The 20,095-nt window shown below is 43.3% G+C and overlaps 1 protein-coding gene across 1 annotated transcript in view; it reads right to left on the bottom strand.

Moving 5' to 3' along the window:
* Positions 1 to 20,095, bottom strand: part of DTHD1 (death domain containing 1) — a 145,965-nt gene that overhangs the window by 107,688 nt on the left and 18,182 nt on the right. Inside the window, exon 3 of the mRNA XM_077281178.1 lies at positions 3,833 to 4,163. Coding sequence (XP_077137293.1) covers positions 3,833 to 4,163 — 331 coding nt within the window. The remainder of the gene's footprint in view (positions 1 to 3,832; positions 4,164 to 20,095) is intronic.

A 20,095-nucleotide genomic window follows, 5' to 3' on the forward strand; every position in this document is an offset into this window, starting at 1 on the left:
GAAGCTAATATTTGTGCCACCTGAGTGTGGCTGAACAGAAAAGCAGTTTGAGCTGTTGCATAAGGTATCAGGGCTCACAACATAGTAGGCCTACCACGGTGCCTCACCCACCTCTTAATTTTAACTTAAATGCTGGCCTAGACCCAGTCTCATGAATGGCCCATTCCTGACTGCTGCGCCATTATAAAATTTCTACTGTGGGTCAATTGATGACATTTTTTATGATGTCTGTCCCTAATTTTTGAAAATGTTTGTACTTCAAGTTCGGTCTCCTTCAAGTGTATTGCCTGAATTTGGCAGGGCTCTCAGAGCACCAGGCCTACATATAGTCACTCCTAAACCTGTTACTGGTCAATGTTTAAGCTAGAAATGCTGGTCTAAGCCTTGTCCAGGGCCTGTCCCATGCATCCATACTGCACAATTACACTGTGTTCCAAATTATTATGCATATAGAGTTTAGGAGTGATAAGGTTAGAATTTTTTTGTTTGTCATTTAAACTCATTGATGGTGATGTGTGTCAGGGCTCTTTATATCACTGAAAGCAATTGCAGATACCTGTGCAAATTAATTTGACAGGTGTGTCCAAATAAAGGCAAGACTACTTAAGAAGGCTGTTCCACATTATTAAGCAGCCTACATTTTTTGCCAAGATGGGAAAGAAAAAGGATGTGTCGGCTGCTGAGAAGCAACAAATTGTGGAGTATTTAGGTCAAGGCATGACTACAATCAACATTGCCAAGACACTTCATCGTGATCATCGCACAAGAAGTATGTAGCTGATTCCCAGCACACAAAAAAAAAAAATTGAGGACTCTTTCCAACAGGCAATTGAGTAAGGTTAAAAGAGCAGCTGCAAAAATGCCTTGTCATATCAGCAGACAAGTTTTTGAAGCTGCTGGTGCCTCCAATGTCCCCAGAACAACAAGATGCAGGGTCCTTCAGAGGTTTGCAGCTGTGCGTAAGCCATCCTGTCGACCACCTCTATCCACTGCACACAAGCAGAAACGGCTCAAGTGGGCCAAACGATACATGAAGACTGACTTCCAAACTGTTTTGTTCACCGATGAGTGCCGTGCAATGCTCGATGGTCCAGATGGATGGAGTGGAGGATGGACACCCCATGAAAACACGGCTAAGGCGCCAACAAGGAGGAGGTGGAGTAATGTTTTGGGATGGAATCATGGGGAGAGAGATTGTCGGCCCCTTTATGATCCCTGAAGGGGTAAAGATGAACTCCATAATCTATGTGGAGTTTCTAAAACAACACTTCCTGCCATAGTTCAAGAGGAAGAACCGTGCTTTCCGCAGCAAGATCATTTTCATGCATGATAATGCACCGTCTCATGCTGCAAAAACACATCTGCATCTCTGGCTGCTATGGGCATAAAAGAGGACAAACTTATGGTGTGGCCACCATCTTCCCCTGACCTCAACCCCATTGAGAACCTCTGGAGCATTATCAAAAGGAGTGTCTATGATGGCAGGAGGCAGTTCACATCTAAGCAACAGCTCTGGAAGGGTATTCTGTCCACATGCAAAACAACTGAAGCAGAAACCATCCAAAAACTGACAAATTAAATGGACGAGAGAGTTCAGAAGCTTCTTTCGAACAAGGGGTCCTATGTGCAAATGTAACATCACCTAGAATAAAGTTTTCACTTGAAAACTGTTTGATTTTATTTTTATAAGCTGATGCTTATAACTTCACAATTGACCATTTTTTTGTTCAAAATAAAAAAAAGGTTGAAAACTCTGCTGTGCATAATAATTTGGAACATGCATTTTGAGTGTTTATTTTTTTTTTTAAAAGATACTGTTTTCATAGGCAGTTTTTCCCAAAATATTGCAATTATACTAGAATAGTAGATGACTGGAAAATAACAATGACTGCAATTCAGATAGGTAATTTAGAGAAAATATGAGGAAATATTATTTGCATAATAATTTGGAACACAGTGTATACTATTTGTACTCTGGGTCAATAGATGCCACTTTTCCTGGTGTCTGCCCCAAATTTAAGATGTTTTTGCAGCTTTTGTGCCTCTTGAAGGTGTTACCTATGCATCCGATTTTGCCTCCCATTGGGTTTAATATGGTTCGCATAAGTTCGGCGAACTGTTCGGTATACATCGGGAAGTTCGCCGGGCAAAATCAAAATATACATGATCTTGCCGCCCTCATTTAATACAAGTTAGAACTTCTTTTTGGTGCACATACCAGTCTAAAATTTTCAGGAATTCTCCATATTGTTATGCATTTTAAAGTGTCATGCACTCGGTATTTTGCTAGCACTGTAAGTACTGGAACTACATTTTCCCTCAGAATAGAGAGGCAAAGTCCTTTTCACTTCCTGTAATCCACCTTGGTGTCTCTGCTGCTAGAGACATATTACACTTGATAACAGGCAGTAGACAGCAAGTTAGACAAGAGGGAGACAACTAATGCCCTGAACGTTTCAGCAATTTTTCAGGCTGAAAACATAATTTTTGGCAATTTGCAAATCTATTAGTTTGCATTGAAATGGCAACAAGATAAGTTTATTGACTTACTGTTAGCATTTAAGGGGGTTTCATAAGGGTAAGGGGGTGGGGAGCAGAATGTGTGGTTAATCAGCATTTTATGGCATTCAAGACAAAATATCGCCATCTGCATGGTGAGCTGAGTAGGGTGGAAATAAAAGATGGAGGAAGCAAGCATTTTTGGAAGGATGAACTTGAAGGGTAAGCATGGTCAGGTAGTAGCTGTGATGCAGTTATAAAATAGAAAAGGCTAGAGTGGTAAGGCAGGAAGGTAATTGGCATCAGCAAGTGAGACAAAGAGGACGTATGAGTGTTTGAACCCAGAGACAGAATGACAGAAGGGTGGATGCAGGCCGAGGAAGACGAGACATCGTTGGTTAAACACTGAAGCCCAAACTTTGCCAGTCAATACCCTAGGCCCAAACTCAGTTAGTCAAGACCCATCGTCCAGTCTTCACCAGTCAAGACCTGATATCCAAATGCCACAGTTCAAGCACTGAAGGTCAGATGCTGATAATTGTACAAGGCTGTACGTCTGCCTTGATGGTAAGGAAACCTGAGTGAAAAAGGTTGCTAATTCCAGCTTAGACGTATGGTACAGGATGTGGTTCGAGGCCGCACATCAGAAAGGATGAGCTCACACAGCTTACTAAGTGAATCGCTTATGAAGGACTTGTGGTAGAGTATGAAATATCGGTGACCTCTGTTAGTGCAAGTATAATAATCAGAGACACTTGAAGAACATATGACGGTCATGGGCCTATCGCTGGGAGTAACACCCATTGAGGGTAAGACTGAAAGATATTGATAGTTGTTTAACTGAGAGATAACCAGATAGAACATATACCAAGATTTTGTGATTTCTATACTATTGTTATTGCGATTGCTATACTGTTGTCATTATCGCTAAGATTGTGTGTTTTTAAACCCCATACACAATTAACCATCTGTTCTTATAGTTAAAATTTAATTTTGTAGTAGGAAAATAAACAGCTTTTGTTGAGTACTTCCGCATCATCGTTTTCTGCATTGTTGCATCCCAGTAACCCATTCACATAAGAACAAACTTAAATATCTTAGTAATGGGCTTAAAATCTGTATTGCTGTTTTACTGTACCAAACTTAGATGTCAAGGGAACTTTAAGGGTCTCAGACTTTAGTTCAACTAAAATCCTGGTTTTGTAGCCAAAATTTGATTGTTAATATATATATATAGCTAGATTATGGCTTTGGAAAATATACCTATTACATAAAAATGTTTAGAATGGTATTAAAAGTATGTATAATAGAAGTTATAAACTGCATCACTTACCTTATGTTCTCCATGACGTCCTTCTAAAGAATTAGGTGTTAAATAGCTTGAATGGAACTTTTTATCAATGACTTTTACCATTATATCCTTATAACTTCCTCTGTAATGACTACTAAATGGAATTGAAATATTAATTGGGTAAGGGATTTTTAAATGATCATCAAGACAAGCTATATTCAACACCTTGCTGACCAATTCTTCCGAATTTGATACTACTAAAGAGCTAATGTCATCCATAAATCTGCACTGTAGTTTCTGCAAGATGGAAGAAGGTGCTCTAATAAAGCAGGCAAGAAGATCTTCACCGGCCTCATCGTCTTGTAGAGTAAACCTATAACAAAAAAAATGATCTCAATTACAATTTAAATCTGCTAATCTACAGAAAAATATTGTAAATGTAATAAAGCTGACCACATTCATATTTCAAAAATACAATGGGCATTTTTTTTCAATATTGTTAAAATCTATAGGTTCAGAAAAAATAAAACTGGACTCCCTTTTGTGTATGGAAAATATACATAGAATATTATTATAAGTGTTGACTGTTTTATACCTTCATGTAATAAAACCTTAAAAGGTCTCTGTTGTTTACCAATCTTTTATTACATCAATAGTACAAGCAAATATACACTCACTGGCCACTTTATTAGGTACACCATGCTAGTAACGGGTTGGACCCCTTTTGCCTTCAGAACTGCCTCAATTCTTTGTGGCATAGATTCAACAAGGTGCTGGAAGCATTCCTCAGAGATTTTGGTCCATATTGACATGATGGCATCACACAGTTGCCGCAGATTTGTCGGCTGCACATCCCTGATGCGAATCTCCCGTTCCACCACATCCCAAAGATTTCATGTTGTTTACGCCAAATTCTGACCCTACCATCCGAATGTCGCAGCAGAAATCGAGACTCATCAGACCAAGCAATGTTTTTCCAATCTTCTACTGTCCAATTTCGATGAGCTTGTGCAAATTGTAGCCTCAGTTTCCTGTTCTTAGCTGAAAGGAGTGGTACCCGGTGTGGTCTTCTGCTGCTGTAGCCCATCTGCCTCAAAGTTCGACGCACTGTGCGTTCAGAGATGCTCTTAGGCCTACCTTGGTTGTAACGGGTGGCAATTTGAGTCACTGTTGCCTTTCTATCAGCTCGAACCAGTCTGCCCATTCTCCTCTGACCTCTGGCATCAACAAGGCATTTCCGCCCACAGAGCTGCCGCTCACTGGATTTTTTTTCTTTTTCGGACCATTCTCTGTAAACCCTAGAGATGGTTGTGCGTGAAAATCCCAGTAGATCAGCAGTTTCTGAAATACTCAGACCAGCCCTTCTGGCACCAACAACCATGCCACGTTCAAAGGCACTCAAATCACCTTTCTTCCCCATACTGATGCTCGGTTTGAACTGCAGGAGATTGTCTTGACCATGTCTACATGCCTAAATGCACTGAGTTGCCGCCATGTGATTGGCTGATTAGAAATTAAGTGTTAACAAGAAGTTGGACAGGTGTACCTAATAAAGTGGCCAGTGAGTGTATATATATATATATATATATATATAAAAAAACCTTTTAAATATACTCGATCAGCAAACTATGTTTCTGTCTTCATGTATGAGCATTTCTACCCTAAACCCTTCAATCATTCACTTTTAAAAAGTGTTAAAATCTGTATTAGTCAAATCAAAGACAGACTACCAAGGTCCTCGAAGGATAATATTACAACTACTTATTGAAAGAGAAGGGGAGCAGAAACAAGGCACAGAGAGAAGCACAAACACAGACAGATTGGGTTGCAGCTCTTTAGTGTCTATGTTTCTGCAGTAATGGATTCACAGCTATACTGCTCAGTATTGATGTAGAATGATTCTAGAAAGTTTGTGAACTCTTTACAATTTTCCATAATTCTGGATATATTTGACCTAAAATTAACTCAGATTTTCAAAAACTTAAAGAGAACCAAATCAAACAAATGACTCAAACATATTACACTGAATTATTGCTTTTAGAATGAACAGCAATAATTGTATCTAAATGTTTTAAGCAATTGATGATTAGTCCTTCATCTGGCATGGAGGAATTTTAGCTTATTCCATCCTACTAAACATCTTTAATTCTGTTATGTTGGTTGGTATTCTCTGATCAATTGCTTGCGCTTCAGGTTTTTCCACAACATTTCAGTCATAGAAGAAAATTAAAATCAATATTACATCTCCAGAAGAGATAAGAGGTGATACTTTATCCTCTTTGAAGGACTACGCATTGAACATGTGAGACTAATTATAGCTAGGGAGAAAGAAACTATTCAAAACAAGGGAAATGACAGAGAAGAACTGATACATCATCTCCATTATAGTAGCTGCCCCCTGCAGTGACCAGCTAATAAAAACTGAAAGATCTATTCTGGGAACCAGATACAAATATGTGGATTTGTTTACACAGAGACGTAAGCTTCTTTTCCTCAAAGAAAAGTTGGACAATTACACTCAGTCGCCAATGTCCAGATATGAATATTGTTTGCCTTGATCCAATAATTATAGTAGATACATTTTCAGCGTGGTAGCAATGGGACGAACATTACTCATTCACTCACATCACCGTAAGTCAATTCTAACCCCTCCAACTTAATAACAGGTAGATAGATGATGCTATCTATGTAAAGGTAAAATTTCAATCAGAAATATGACAACAATATCTACCACCTGGGGCGTCCAGGGGCGAAGATATCCTGTAAGTTGGGAGATCTCATAAAATTCTGAAGAGTCAAGCACATCCCACAATCAGCTCAACAAAGGAAGATATGTGGGCGTAACCTTGAGCTAATAAAAGACAGAATTTAGGTTTTAGTCATTGTTCATTCTGGAAGTCATAGTTTGCTGTGAGGGTGGTCTATTTTCCCAATGTGGGTACTTCAGACCACTAAGCTCTTTGCCATTTCCATGAAATCAGGTTTAGTAATTCTCTTTCGTTATTTCTTTTTATTTTAAGTAATTGTATATATTTTATTGTTTTGTTCCCATTCTGTATAATCTTTGGATATTTTTTTTATAAGCACAGCCTATCTTTCTGGATTAAATATATAAAATTTAATAGATCTGCTGCTCTTGCTCTGGAAACTGCACCTCTGAAGCCGTACGCCACCTGTAACGAGTGTCCAATCGGCCTGTATAAATTACTGGTAGTGGAAGCTAGTAGTTCTTTTTTTATTGTGGAGCTGACAGTGACCAAATGGGGGTATATATGTACATTCCATGTGATGGAATCGGAGGTGTATATACCATATGCTCACTGTGAGTTCCACAGTAACTGTCCTACTAGTGAAAGCAGCCATGGTCTTGTCCATCACTTGTCACTCAATTGCACAATGATTGGAAACAGCAGGGTTGTGTTCCCTTGAAAACAGGTGGCAGCGTTGAGATCTTTGTGATCTCTCTGGTGTCATCTGTGAGAAACTAGTAACAGATGTGGGATCTGTGTGACCCCCCCCTGCTGATAGATATCTGTAACAATTTCTACAGGGTTAGGGTTAGGACTTTGCCTTAACTCTTCCAAAATGTAAACTTTTTTTCTTCAACCGTTAATTTGTAGAACAAATTGTGTGCGTAGAGCCATTATCTTGCTGCTTGACCAATGTTCTCTTGAGATTTGGCTCATGGACATGTGTCTTAACATTTTTCTTTACAATTTGCTGATTAAATTCAAAATTCATTGTTCCATCAATGATGGTAAGTTGCCCTGGACTCGGTGCTGCAAAAGAGGCCCAATCCGTGATACTACCACTACCACCATGTTTCACAGATGGTATGAGGTTTTTATGCTACAATACTATATTTTTCAATTCTCAATTGAACAAGAAACACTAAAGTTTGGTCTCATCAGTCCACAAAACTTTCTGTCTATAGCCTTCTACCTTGTTCAAGCGATCTAAAGCAAACTGCAGATATGCATTCTCCTTACAACCCTGCCATGCAACCTATCGTTGTTCAGTGTCTGGTCATGAATAGTGATGAACAAATATACTCTTTACTCGAGATTTCCCGAGCATGCTCGGGTGACCTCCGAGTAATTTTTAGTGCTCGGAGATTTAGTTTTCATCGCTGCAGCTGAATGATTTACATCTGTTAGCCAGCATAAGTAAATGTGGGGGTTGCCTGGTTGCTAGGGAATCCCACACATGTAATCAAGCTGGCTAAGAGATGTAAATCATTCAGTGGAGGTGAGGAACACTGAATCTCCGAGCACTAAAAAATACTCAGAGGTCACCCGAGCGTGCTCGGGAAATCTCGAGTAACGAGTATATTTGCTCATAACTAGTCATGAACATTAAATATTGTGAGAAAAGCTTTTAGTTGGCTAGGGGTTACCTTGGTTGCTTTGTGACTTCATAGACTATTGTATGACTTGCTCTTAAAGTGATCTTTGTTGGTCTACACTATAGGGGAAGGTCAGGTTACAAATGTCTTCTATTTGTACGCTCTGTGTTTATGTCACGGGTGTGTGAGAGGCAACAGACAGTCGCTCTGCATCTGTCTGCAGTAGGTCTCTGTGTTTGGCATTGCAGATGCATTCTGTTATGACCCCAATGGCAGAGGGTCTCAAAAATACATACCAAGTCTGCAAACACAAAAAACCAGCTCATAGGGCAGTGGTAACTGGGCTGACCATATATCTAATCCTAGCACCACAAATAGCAGCAGCCGGGGAACGTGCCTACGTTGGTTCTAGACGTCTCGCGCCAGCCGGAGAACTAACTAACCCTAGAAGGGAAAAGATAGACCTTTCTTGCCTCCAGAGAAAAGACCCCAAAAGTTGGATACAAGCCCCCAACAAATAATAACGGTGAGGTAAGGAGAAAAGACAAACGTAAGAATGAACTAGATATTTAGCAAAGAGAGGCCCACTGACTAATAGCAGAATATAGTAAGATGACTTATACGGTCAGCAAAAACCCTATCAAAATTTCCACGCTGGATATTCAAGAACCCCCGAACCATCTAACGGCCCGGGGGGAGAACACCAGCCCCCTAGAGCTTCCAGCAGAATCAGGAATCACATTTAGTACAAGCTGGACAAAAAATAATAGCAATGCAAATAACCAAAAAACAAGGAAGCAAGACTTAGCTTAATTTTGCAAGATCCAGGACCAGCAGACAGGAGCAAACAGAAAGGAACTGATTACAACGATGCCAGGCACTGGACTGAGAATCCAGGGAGTTTATATAGCAACACCCCTGGACTAACGACCCAGGTGGATGCCAAACTGAGGAAAGACAATCCCAGAGTCATATCACTAGTGACCACAAGAGGGAGCCAAAAAAGTCTAATTCACAACAGTACCCCCCCTTTAAGGAGGGGTCACCGAACCCTCACCAAGACCACCAGGGCGATCAGGATGAGCAGCGAGAAAGGCACGAACTAAATCGGCCGCATGCACATCAGAGGCAACCACCCAGGAATTATCCTCCTGACCATAGCCCTTCCACTTGACCAGATACTGAAGCCTCCGCCTGGAGAGACGAGAATCCAAGATCTTCTCCACCACGTACTCCAACTCGCCCTCAACCAACACCGGAGCAGGAGGCTCAACAGAAGGAACCACAGGTACAACGTACCGCCGCAACAAAGACCTATGGAACACGTTGTGAATGGCAAACGACACCGGAAGATCCAAGCGAAAGGACACAGGATTAAGGATTTCCAATATCTTGTAAGGACCGATGAAGCGAGGCTTAAATTTAGGAGAGGAGACCTTCATAGGAACAAATCGAGAAGACAGCCATACCAAATCCCCAACACGAAGTCGGGGACCCACACCGCGGCGGCGGTTGGCAAAAAGCTGAGCCTTCTCCTGTGACAACTTCAAGTTGTCCACCACATGATTCCAGATCTGCTGCAACCTATCCACCACGGAATCTACCCCAGGACAGTCAGAAGGCTCCACATGTCCCGAGGAAAAACGAGGATGGAAACCAGAGTTGCAAAAAAATGGCGAAACCAAGGTAGCGGAACTAGCCCGATTATTAAGGGCAAACTCAGCCAACGGCAAGAAGGTCACCCAATCATCCTGATCTGCAGAAACAAAACACCTCAAATAAGCCTCCAGAGTCTGATTAGTTCACTCCGTTTGTCCATTAGTTTGAGGATGAAAGGCAGACGAAAACGACAAATCAATGCCCATCTTAGCACAAAAGGATCGCCAGAACCTGGAAACAAACTGGGATCCTCTGTCAGACACGATATTCTCAGGAATGCCGTGTAAATGAACCACATTCTGAAAGAACAAGGGAACCAGATCGGAAGAGGAAGGCAGTTTAGGCAAAGATACCAAATGGACCATCTTGGAAAAGCGATCACATACCACCCAGATGACAGACATACCTTGAGACACCGGAAGATCTGAAATGAAATCCATGGAAATGTGTGTCCAAGGCCTCTTCGGGACAGGCAAGGGCAAGAGCAAGCCGCTGGCATGAGAACAGCAAGGCTTAGCCCGAGCACAAGTCCCACAGGACTGCACAAATGACCGCACATCCCGTGACAAGGAAGGCCACCAAAAGGACCTAGCCACCAGATCTCTGGTGCCAAAAATTCCCGGATGCCCTGCCAACACCGAGGAATGAACCTCGGAAATGACTCTGCTGGTCCACTTATCAGGAACAAACAGTCTGTCAGGTGGACAAGAGTCAGGTCTACCAGCCTTAAATCTCTGCAACACACGTCGCAAATCCGGAGAAATGGCTGACAAGATTACTCCCTCTTTAAGAATACCAACTGGTTCTGCGACTCCAGGAGAGTCAGGCACAAAGCTCCTTGAAAGAGCATCAGCCTTCACATTCTTTGAACCTGGTAAATACGAGACCACAAAGTCAAAACGGGAGAAAAACAATGACCAGCGGGCCTGTCTAGGATTCAGGCGTTTAGCAGACTCGAGATACATCAGATTCTTGTGATCAGTCAAGACCACCACACGATGCTTAGCACCCTCGAGCCAATGACGCCACTCCTCAAATGCCCACTTCATGGCCAGCAACTCCCGATTGCCAACATCATAATTCCGCTCAGCAGGCGAAAACTTCCTAGAGAAGAAAGCACATGGTCTCATTACAGAGCAACCAGGGCCTCTCTGCGACAAAACGGCCCCTGCCCCAATCTCAGAAGCATCCACTTCAACCTGAAAGGGAAGTGAGACATCAGGCTGGCACAAAACAGGCGCTGAAGTAAACCGGCGCTTCAACTCTTGAAAAGCTTCCACGGCTGCAGGAGCCCAGTTAGCAACATCAGAACCTTTCTTGGTCATATCCGTCAAAGGTTTAACAACGCTAGAAAAATTAGCGATAAAATGACGGTAGAAGTTAGCAAAACCCAAGAACTTCTGAAGACTCTTAACTGACGTGGGTTGAGTCCAATCATGAATAGCTCGGACCTTGACTGGGTCCATCTCCACCGCAGAAGGGGAAAAAATAAAACCCAAAAAGGGAACCTTCTGTACTCCAAAGAGACACTTTGAGCCCTTAACAAACAAAGCATTCTCACGCAAAACCTGAAACACCATCCTGACCTGCTCTACATGCGAGTCCCAATCATCAGAAAAAAACAGAATATCATCCAGATAAACAATCATAAATTTATCCAGATACTTCCGGAAAATATCATGCATAAAGGACTGAAACACTGAAGGAGCATTAGAGAGCCCGAAAGGCATCACCAAGTACTCAAAATGACCTTCGGGCATATTAAATGCAGTTTTCCATTCATCTCCTTGCTTAATGCGCACAAGGTTGTACGCACCACGAAGATCTATCTTGGTGAACCACTTGGCACCTTTAATCCGAGCAAACAAGTCCGACAACAGAGGCAAAGGATACTGAAATTTAACAGTTATTTTATTCAGAAGCCGATAGTCAATACAAGGTCTCAAAGATCCGTCCTTCTTGGCCACAAAAAAGAATCCCGCACCAAGAAGGGAAGAGGATGGACGGATATGCCCCTTCTCCAGAGATTCCTTGATATACGAACGCATTGCGGTATGCTCAGGTACAGACAGATTAAATAATCTTCCCTTAGGAAATTTACTACCTGGAATCAAATCTATAGCGCAGTCACAGTCCCTATCAGGAGGAAGAGCACTGGAGCTGGACTCACTGAATACATCCTGGTAATCAGACAAATACTCAGGAACTTCCGAAGGAGTAGAGGAAACAATAGACACCGGCGGGGAGTCACAATGAATTCCCTGACAGCCCCAACTTGACACAGACATTGCCTTCCAATCCAAGACTGGATTATGGGTCTGTAACCATGGCAGACCCAAAACGACCAAATCATGCATTTTATGCAGAACAAGAAAACGAATCACCTCCCGATGTTCAGGAGTCATGCACATGGTTACCTGTGTCCAAAACTGCGGTTTATTTTCCGCCAATGGCGTAGCATCAATACCTCTAAGAGGGATAGGATTTACCAATGGCTCAAGAACAAAACCACAACGCTTGGCAAACGACAGATCCATAAGACTCAGGGCAGCACCTGAATCCACAAACGCCATAACAGGGTAGGAGGACAATGAGCAAATTAAAGTCACAGACAAAATAAATTTAGGTTGCAAATTACCAATGGCGACAGGACTAACAACCCTTGTTAGGCGTTTAGAGCATGCTGATATAACATGTGTAGAAGCACCACAGTAAAAACACAACCTATTCTGACGTCTATGATTTTTCCGTTCATTTCTAGTCTGAATTCTACCACATTGCATTAAATCAGGTGTTTGTTCAGACAACACCACCAGAGGATTCGCGGCTTTGCGCTCCCGCAAACGCCGGTCAATTTGAATAGCCAGCGCCATGGAATCATTCAGACCTGTAGGAATGGAGAAACCCACAATCACATTCTTAATGGCTTCGGAAAGGCCATTTCTGAAATTTGCGGCCAGAGCACACTCATTCCACTGAGTAAGCACGGACCATTTCCGAAATTTTTGGCAATACACTTCAGCTTCATCCTGCCCCTGAGAAATAGCCAACAAGGCTTTTTCTGCCTGAATTTCAAGATTGGGTTCCTCGTAAAGCAATCCGAGCGCCAGAAAAAACGCATCAACATTTGCCAATGCCGGATCTCCTGACGCTAGCGAGAAGGCCCAATCCTGAGGGTCGCCCCGTAAGAAAGAGATAACAATTTTTACTTGCTGAGCTGAATCTCCAGATGAACGGGGTCTCAGAGATAGAAACAATTTACAATTATTCCTGAAATTCCTAAACTTAAATCGGTCTCCAGAGAACAGCTCAGGAATAGGTATTTTAGGTTCAGACATTGGACTACTGGTAACAAAATCTTGTATACCCTGCACACGAGCAGCAAGCTGATCCACACTTGTAATCAAAGTCTGGACATTCATGTCTGCAGCAAGCACAAGCCACTCAGAGGTAAAGGGGAGGAAAAAAGAGAGGAAAGAAAAAAAAACAAAAAAAAACTCAGACTTTCCTTTCTTGTAATCCCATTTCTGCAATGCATTAAACATTCAACCTTGGCCTGGCATACTGTTATGACCCCAATGGCAGAGGGTCTCAAAAATACATACCAAGTCTGCAAACACAAAAAACCAGCTCATAGAGCAGTGGTAACTGGGCTGACCATATATCTAATCCTAGCACCACAAATAGCAGCAGCCGGGGAACGTGCCTACGTTGGTTCTAGACGTCTCGCGCCAGCCGGAGAACTAACTAACCCTAGAAGGGAAAAGATAGACCTTTCTTGCCTCCAGAGAAAAGACCCCAAAAGTTGGATACAAGCCTCCAACAAATAATAACAGTGAGGTAAGGAGAAAAGACAAACGTAAGAATGAACTAGATATTTAGCAAAGAGAGGCCCACTGACTAATAGCAGAATATAGTAAGATGACTTATACGATCAGCAAAAACCCTATCAAAATTTCCACGCTGGATATTCAAGAACCCCCGAACCGTCTAACAGCCCGGGGGGAGAACACCAGCCCCCTAGAGCTTCCAGCAGAATCAGGAATCACATTTAGTACAAGCTGGACAAAAAATAATAGCAATGCAAATAACCAAAAAACAAGGAAGCAAGACTTAGCTTAATTTTGCAAGATCCAGGACCAGCAGACAGGAGCAAACAGAAAGGAACTGATTACAACGATGCCAGGCACTGGACTGAGAATCCAGGGAGTTTATATAGCAACACCTGTTATGGATCTCAATGGCAAGAGAACATAGCCCAGCAAACATGAGTACTAGCTCTTGGAAGGATGGAAACTAAACTGACCATGAACTAAACCTGCCGCACAACTAACAGTAGCCGGGTAGCGTAGCCTACGTTTTTATCCCTAGACGCCCAGCGCCGGCCGGAGGACTAACTAATCCTGGCAGAGGAAAATATAGTCCTGGCTCACCTCTAGAGAAATTTCCCCGATAGGCTGACAGAGGCCCCCACATATATTGGCGGTGATTTAAGATGAAATGACAAACATAGTATGAAAATAGGTTTAGCAAAATTGAGGTCCGCTTACTAGATAGCAGGAAGACAGAAAGGGCACTTTCATGGTCAGCTGAAAACCCTATCAAAATACCATCCTGAAATTACTTTAAGACTCTAGTATTAACTCATAACATCAGAGTGGCAATTTCAGATCACAAGAGCTTTCCAGACACAGAAACGAAACTACAGCTGTGAACTGGAACAAAATGCAAAAACAAACGAGGACAAAAGTCCAACTTAGCTGGGAGTTGTCTAGTAGCAGGAACAAGCACAGAAAGGCTTCTGATTACAATGTTGACCGGCATGGAAGTGACAGAGGAGCAAGGTTAAATAGCGACTCCCACATCCTGATGGAAACAGGTGAACAGAGGGGATGATGAACACCAGTTCAATTCCACCAGTGGCCACCGGGGGAGCCCAAAATCCAATTTCACAACAGTACCCCCCCCTCAAGGAGGGGGCACCGAACCCTCACCAGAACCACCAGGGCGATCAGGATGAGCCCTATGAAAGGCACGGACCAGATCGGAGGCATGAACATCAGAGGCAGTCACCCAAGAATTATCCTCCTGACCGTATCCCTTCCATTTGACCAGATACTGGAGTTTCCGTCTGGAAACACGGGAGTCCAAGATTTTTTCCACAACGTACTCCAACTCGCCCTCAACCAACACCGGAGCAGGAGGCTCAACGGAAGGCACAACCGGTACCTCATACCTGCGCAACAATGACCGATGAAAAACATTATGAATAGAAAAAGATGCAGGGAGGTCCAAACGGAAGGACACAGGGTTAAGAATCTCCAATATCTTGTACGGGCCGATGAACCGAGGCTTAAACTTAGGAGAAGAAACCCTCATAGGGACAAAACGAGAAGACAACCACACCAAGTCCCCAACACAAAGCCGAGGACCAACCCGACGCCGGCGGTTGGCAAAAAGCTGAGTCTTCTCCTGGGACAACTTCAAATTGTCCACTACCTGCCCCCAAATCTGATGCAACCTCTCCACCACAGCATCCACTCCAGGACAATCCGAAGATTCCACCTGACCAGAAGAAAATCGAGGATGAAACCCCGAATTACAGAAAAAAGGAGACACCAAGGTGGCAGAGCTGGCCCGATTATTGAGGGCAAACTCCGCTAAAGGCAAAAAAGCAACCCAATCATCCTGATCTGCAGACACAAAACACCTCAAATATGTCTCCAAGGTCTGATTCGTCCGCTCGGTCTGGCCATTTGTCTGGGGATGGAAAGCAGACGAGAAAGACAAATCTATGCCCATCCTAGCACAGAATGCTCGCCAAAATCTAGACACGAATTGGGTTCCTCTGTCAGAAACGATATTCTCCGGAATACCATGCAAACGGACCACATTTTGAAAAAACAGAGGAACCAACTCGGAAGAAGAAGGCAACTTAGGCAGGGGAACCAAATGGACCATCTTAGAGAAACGGTCACACACCACCCAGATGACAGACATCTTCTGAGAAACAGGAAGATCCGAAATAAAATCCATCGAGATGTGCGTCCAGGGCCTCTTCGGGATAGGCAAGGGCAACAACAATCCACTAGCCCGAGAACAACAAGGCTTGGCCCGAGCACAAACGTCACAAGACTGCACAAAGCCTCGCACATCTCGAGACAGGGAAGGCCACCAGAAGGACCTTGCCACCAAATCCCTGGTACCAAAGATTCCAGGATGACCTGTCAACGCAGAAGAATGAACCTCAGAAATGACTCTACTGGTCCAATCATCAGGAACAAACAGTCTACCAGGTGGGCAACGATCAGGTCTATCCGCCTGAAACTCCTGCAAGGCCCGCCGCAGGTCTGGAGAAACGGCAGACAATATCACTCCATCCTTAAGGATACCTGTAGGTTCAGAGTTACCAGGGGAGTCAGGCTCAAAACTCCTAGAAAGGGCATCCGCCTTAACATTCTTAGAACCCGGCAGGTAGGACACCACAAAATTAAACCGAGAGAAAAACAACGACCAGCGCGCCTGTCTAGGATTCAGGCGTCTGGCGGACTCAAGATAAATTAGATTTTTGTGGTCAGTCAATACCACCACCTGATGTCTAGCCCCCTCAAGCCAATGACGCCACTCCTCAAAAGCCCACTTCATGGCCAAAAGCTCCCGATTCCCAACATCATAATTCCGCTCGGCGGGCGAAAATTTACGCGAGAAAAAGGCACAAGGTCTCATCACGGAACAATCGGAACTTCTCTGCGACAAAACTGCCCCAGCTCCGATTTCAGAAGCGTCGACCTCAACCTGAAAAGGAAGAGCAACATCAGGCTGACGCAACACAGGGGCGGAAGAAAAGCGGCGCTTAAGCTCCCGAAAGGCCTCCACAGCAGCAGGGGACCAATCAGCAACATCAGCACCCTTCTTAGTCAAATCAGTCAATGGTTTAACAACATCAGAAAAACCAGCAATAAATCGACGATAAAAGTTAGCAAAGCCCAAAAATTTCTGAAGACTCTTAAGAGAAGAGGGTTGCGTCCAATCACAAATAGCCTGAACCTTGACAGGATCCATCTCGATGGAAGAGGGGGAAAAAATATATCCCAAAAAGGAAATCTTTTGAACCCCAAAAACGCACTTAGAACCCTTCACACACAAGGAATTAGACCGCAAAACCTGAAAAACCCTCCTGACCTGCTGGACATGAGAGTCCCAGTCATCCGAAAAAATCAAAATATCATCCAGATACACAATCATAAATTTATCCAAATAATCACGGAAAATGTCATGCATAAAGGACTGAAAGACTGAAGGGGCATTTGAAAGACCAAAAGGCATCACCAAATACTCAAAGTGGCCCTCGGGCGTATTAAATGCGGTCTTCCACTCATCCCCCTGCTTAATTCGCACCAAATTATACGCCCCACGGAGATCTATCTTAGAGAACCACTTGGCCCCCTTTATGCGAGCAAACAAATCAGTCAGCAGTGGCAACGGATATTGATATTTAACCGTGATTTTATTCAAAAGCCGATAATCAATACACGGTCTCAAAGAGCCATCTTTCTTAGCCACAAAGAAAAAACCGGCTCCTAAGGGAGATGACGAAGGACGAATATGTCCCTTTTCCAAGGACTCCTTTATATATTCTCGCATAGCAGCATGTTCAGGCACAGACAGATTAAATAAACGACCCTTAGGGTATTTACTACCCGGAATCAAATCTATGGCACAATTGCACTCCCGGTGCGGAGGTAATGAACCAAGCTTAGGTTCTTCAAAAACGTCACGATATTCAGTCAAGAATTCAGGAATCTCAGAGGGAATAGATGATGAAATGGAAACCACAGGTACGTCCCCATGCTTCCCCTTACATCCCCAGCTTAACACAGACATAGCTTTCCAGTCAAGGACTGGGTTATGAGATTGCAGCCATGGCAATCCAAGCACCAACACATCATGTAGGTTATACAGCACAAGAAAGCGAATAATCTCCTGATGATCCGGATTAATCCGCATAGTTACTTGTGTCCAGTATTGTGGTTTATTACTAGCCAATGGGGTGGAGTCAATCCCCTTCAGGGGTATAGGAGTTTCAAGAGGCTCCAAATCATACCCACAGCGTTTGGCAAAGGACCAATCCATAAGACTCAAAGCGGCGCCAGAGTCGACATAGGCATCCGCGGTAATAGATGATAAAGAACAAATCAGGGTCACAGATAGAATAAACTTAGACTGTAAAGTGCCAATTGAAACAGACTTATCAAGCTTCTTAGTACGCTTAGAGCATGCTGATATAACATGAGTTGAATCACCGCAATAGAAGCACAACCCATTTTTTCGTCTTAAATTCTGCCGTTCACTTCTGGACAGAATTCTATCACATTGCATATTCTCTGGCGTCTTCTCAGTAGACACCGCCAAATGGTGCACAGGTTTGCGCTCCCGCAGACGCCTATCGATCTGGATAGCCATTGTCATGGACTCATTCAGACCCGCAGGCACAGGGAACCCCACCATAACATCCTTAATGGCATCAGAGAGACCCTCTCTGAAATTCCACTCATTCCACTGAGTAAGCACAGCCCATTTACGGAATTTCTGGCAGTATATTTCAGCTTCGTCTTGCCCCTGAGATAGGGACATCAAGGCCTTTTCCGCCTGAAGCTCTAACTGAGGTTCCTCATAAAGCAACCCCAAGGCCAGAAAAAACGCATCCACATTGAGCAACGCAGGATCCCCTGGAGCCAATGCAAAAGCCCAATCCTGAGGGTCGCCCCGGAGCAAGGAAATCACAATCCTGACCTGCTGAGCAGGATCTCCAGCAGAGCGAGATTTCAGGGACAAAAACAACTTGCAATTATTTTTGAAATTTTGAAAGCAAGATCTATTCCCCGAGAAAAATTCAGGCAAAGGAATTCTAGGTTCAGATATAGGAACATGAACAACAAAATCTTGTAAATTTTGAACTTTCGTGGTGAGATTATTCAAACCTGCAGCTAAACTCTGAATATCCATTTTAAACAGGTGAACACAGAGCCATTCCAGGATTAGAAGGAGAGAGAGAGAGAGAAAGGCTGCAATATAGGCAGACTTGCAAGAGATTCAATTACAAGCACACTCAGAACTGAAGGGAAGGGAAAAAAAAAAAAAAAAAAAAATCTTCAGCAGACTTCTCTTTTCTCTCCTTTCTCTGTCAATTAATTTAACCCTTTTGCGGCCGGTCAAACTGTTGTGGTTCTCAATGGCAAGAGAACATAGCCCAGCAAACATAAGTACTAGCTCTTGGAAGGATGGAAACTAAACTGACCATGAACTAAACCTGCCGCACAACTAACAGTAGCCGGGTAGCGTTGCCTACGTTTTTTATCCCTAGACGCCCAGCGCCGGCCGGAGGACTAACTAATCCTAGCAGAGGAAAATATAGTCCTGGCTCACCTCTAGAGAAGTTTCCCCGATAGGCAGACAGAGGCCCCCACATATATTGGCGGTGATTTTAGATGAAATGACAAACGTAGTATGAAAATAGGTTTAGCAAAATTGAGGTCCGCTTACTAGATAGCAGGAAGACAGAAAGGGCACTTTCATGGTCAGCTGAAAACCCTATCAAAATACCATCCTGAAATTACTTTAAGACTCTAGTATTAACTCATAACATCAGAGTGGCAATTTCAGATCACAAGAACTTTCCAGACACAGAAACGAAACTACAGCTGTGAACTGGAACAAAATGCAAAAACAAACGAGGACAAAAGTCCAACTTAGCTGGGAGTTGTCTAGTAGCAGGAACATGCACAGAAAGGCTTCTGATTACAATGTTGACCGGCATGGAAGTGGCAGAGGAGCAAGGTTAAATAGCGACTCCCACATCCTGATGGAAACAGGTGAACAGAGGGGATGATGAACACCAGTTCAATTCCACCAGTGGCCACCGGGGGAGCCCAAAATCCAATTTCACAACAAACACCCCTGGACTAACGACCCAGGTGGATGCCAGACTGAGGAAAGACAATCCCAGAGTCATATCACTAGTGACCACAAGAGGGAGCCAAAAAAGTCTAATTCACAACAGCATTCTTAATCCTTCTGACTTTTGAACCCAGTGGCAACCTCCCTCTAGCTCTAACTTACACACCTGGACCTGGGTGTTTATAGACTCTCAGTCTGCTTCAGGGATCCACTGGTGAATTTCACATTTTCCCTTGTTAAGGCTTGGAGCTATAGCAGTCAGCTAACTTCTCCTCTGGTGCTCTTGGAGGATGTTTGGTGTTACCTCTTTGGAGTCTGCTGAAGCAAATTTTCTTCCCTCTTTT

The sequence above is a fragment of the Ranitomeya variabilis genome, chromosome 1 (assembly GCF_051348905.1).
Source record: "Ranitomeya variabilis isolate aRanVar5 chromosome 1, aRanVar5.hap1, whole genome shotgun sequence".
Taxonomy (NCBI): Eukaryota; Metazoa; Chordata; class Amphibia; order Anura; family Dendrobatidae; genus Ranitomeya; species Ranitomeya variabilis.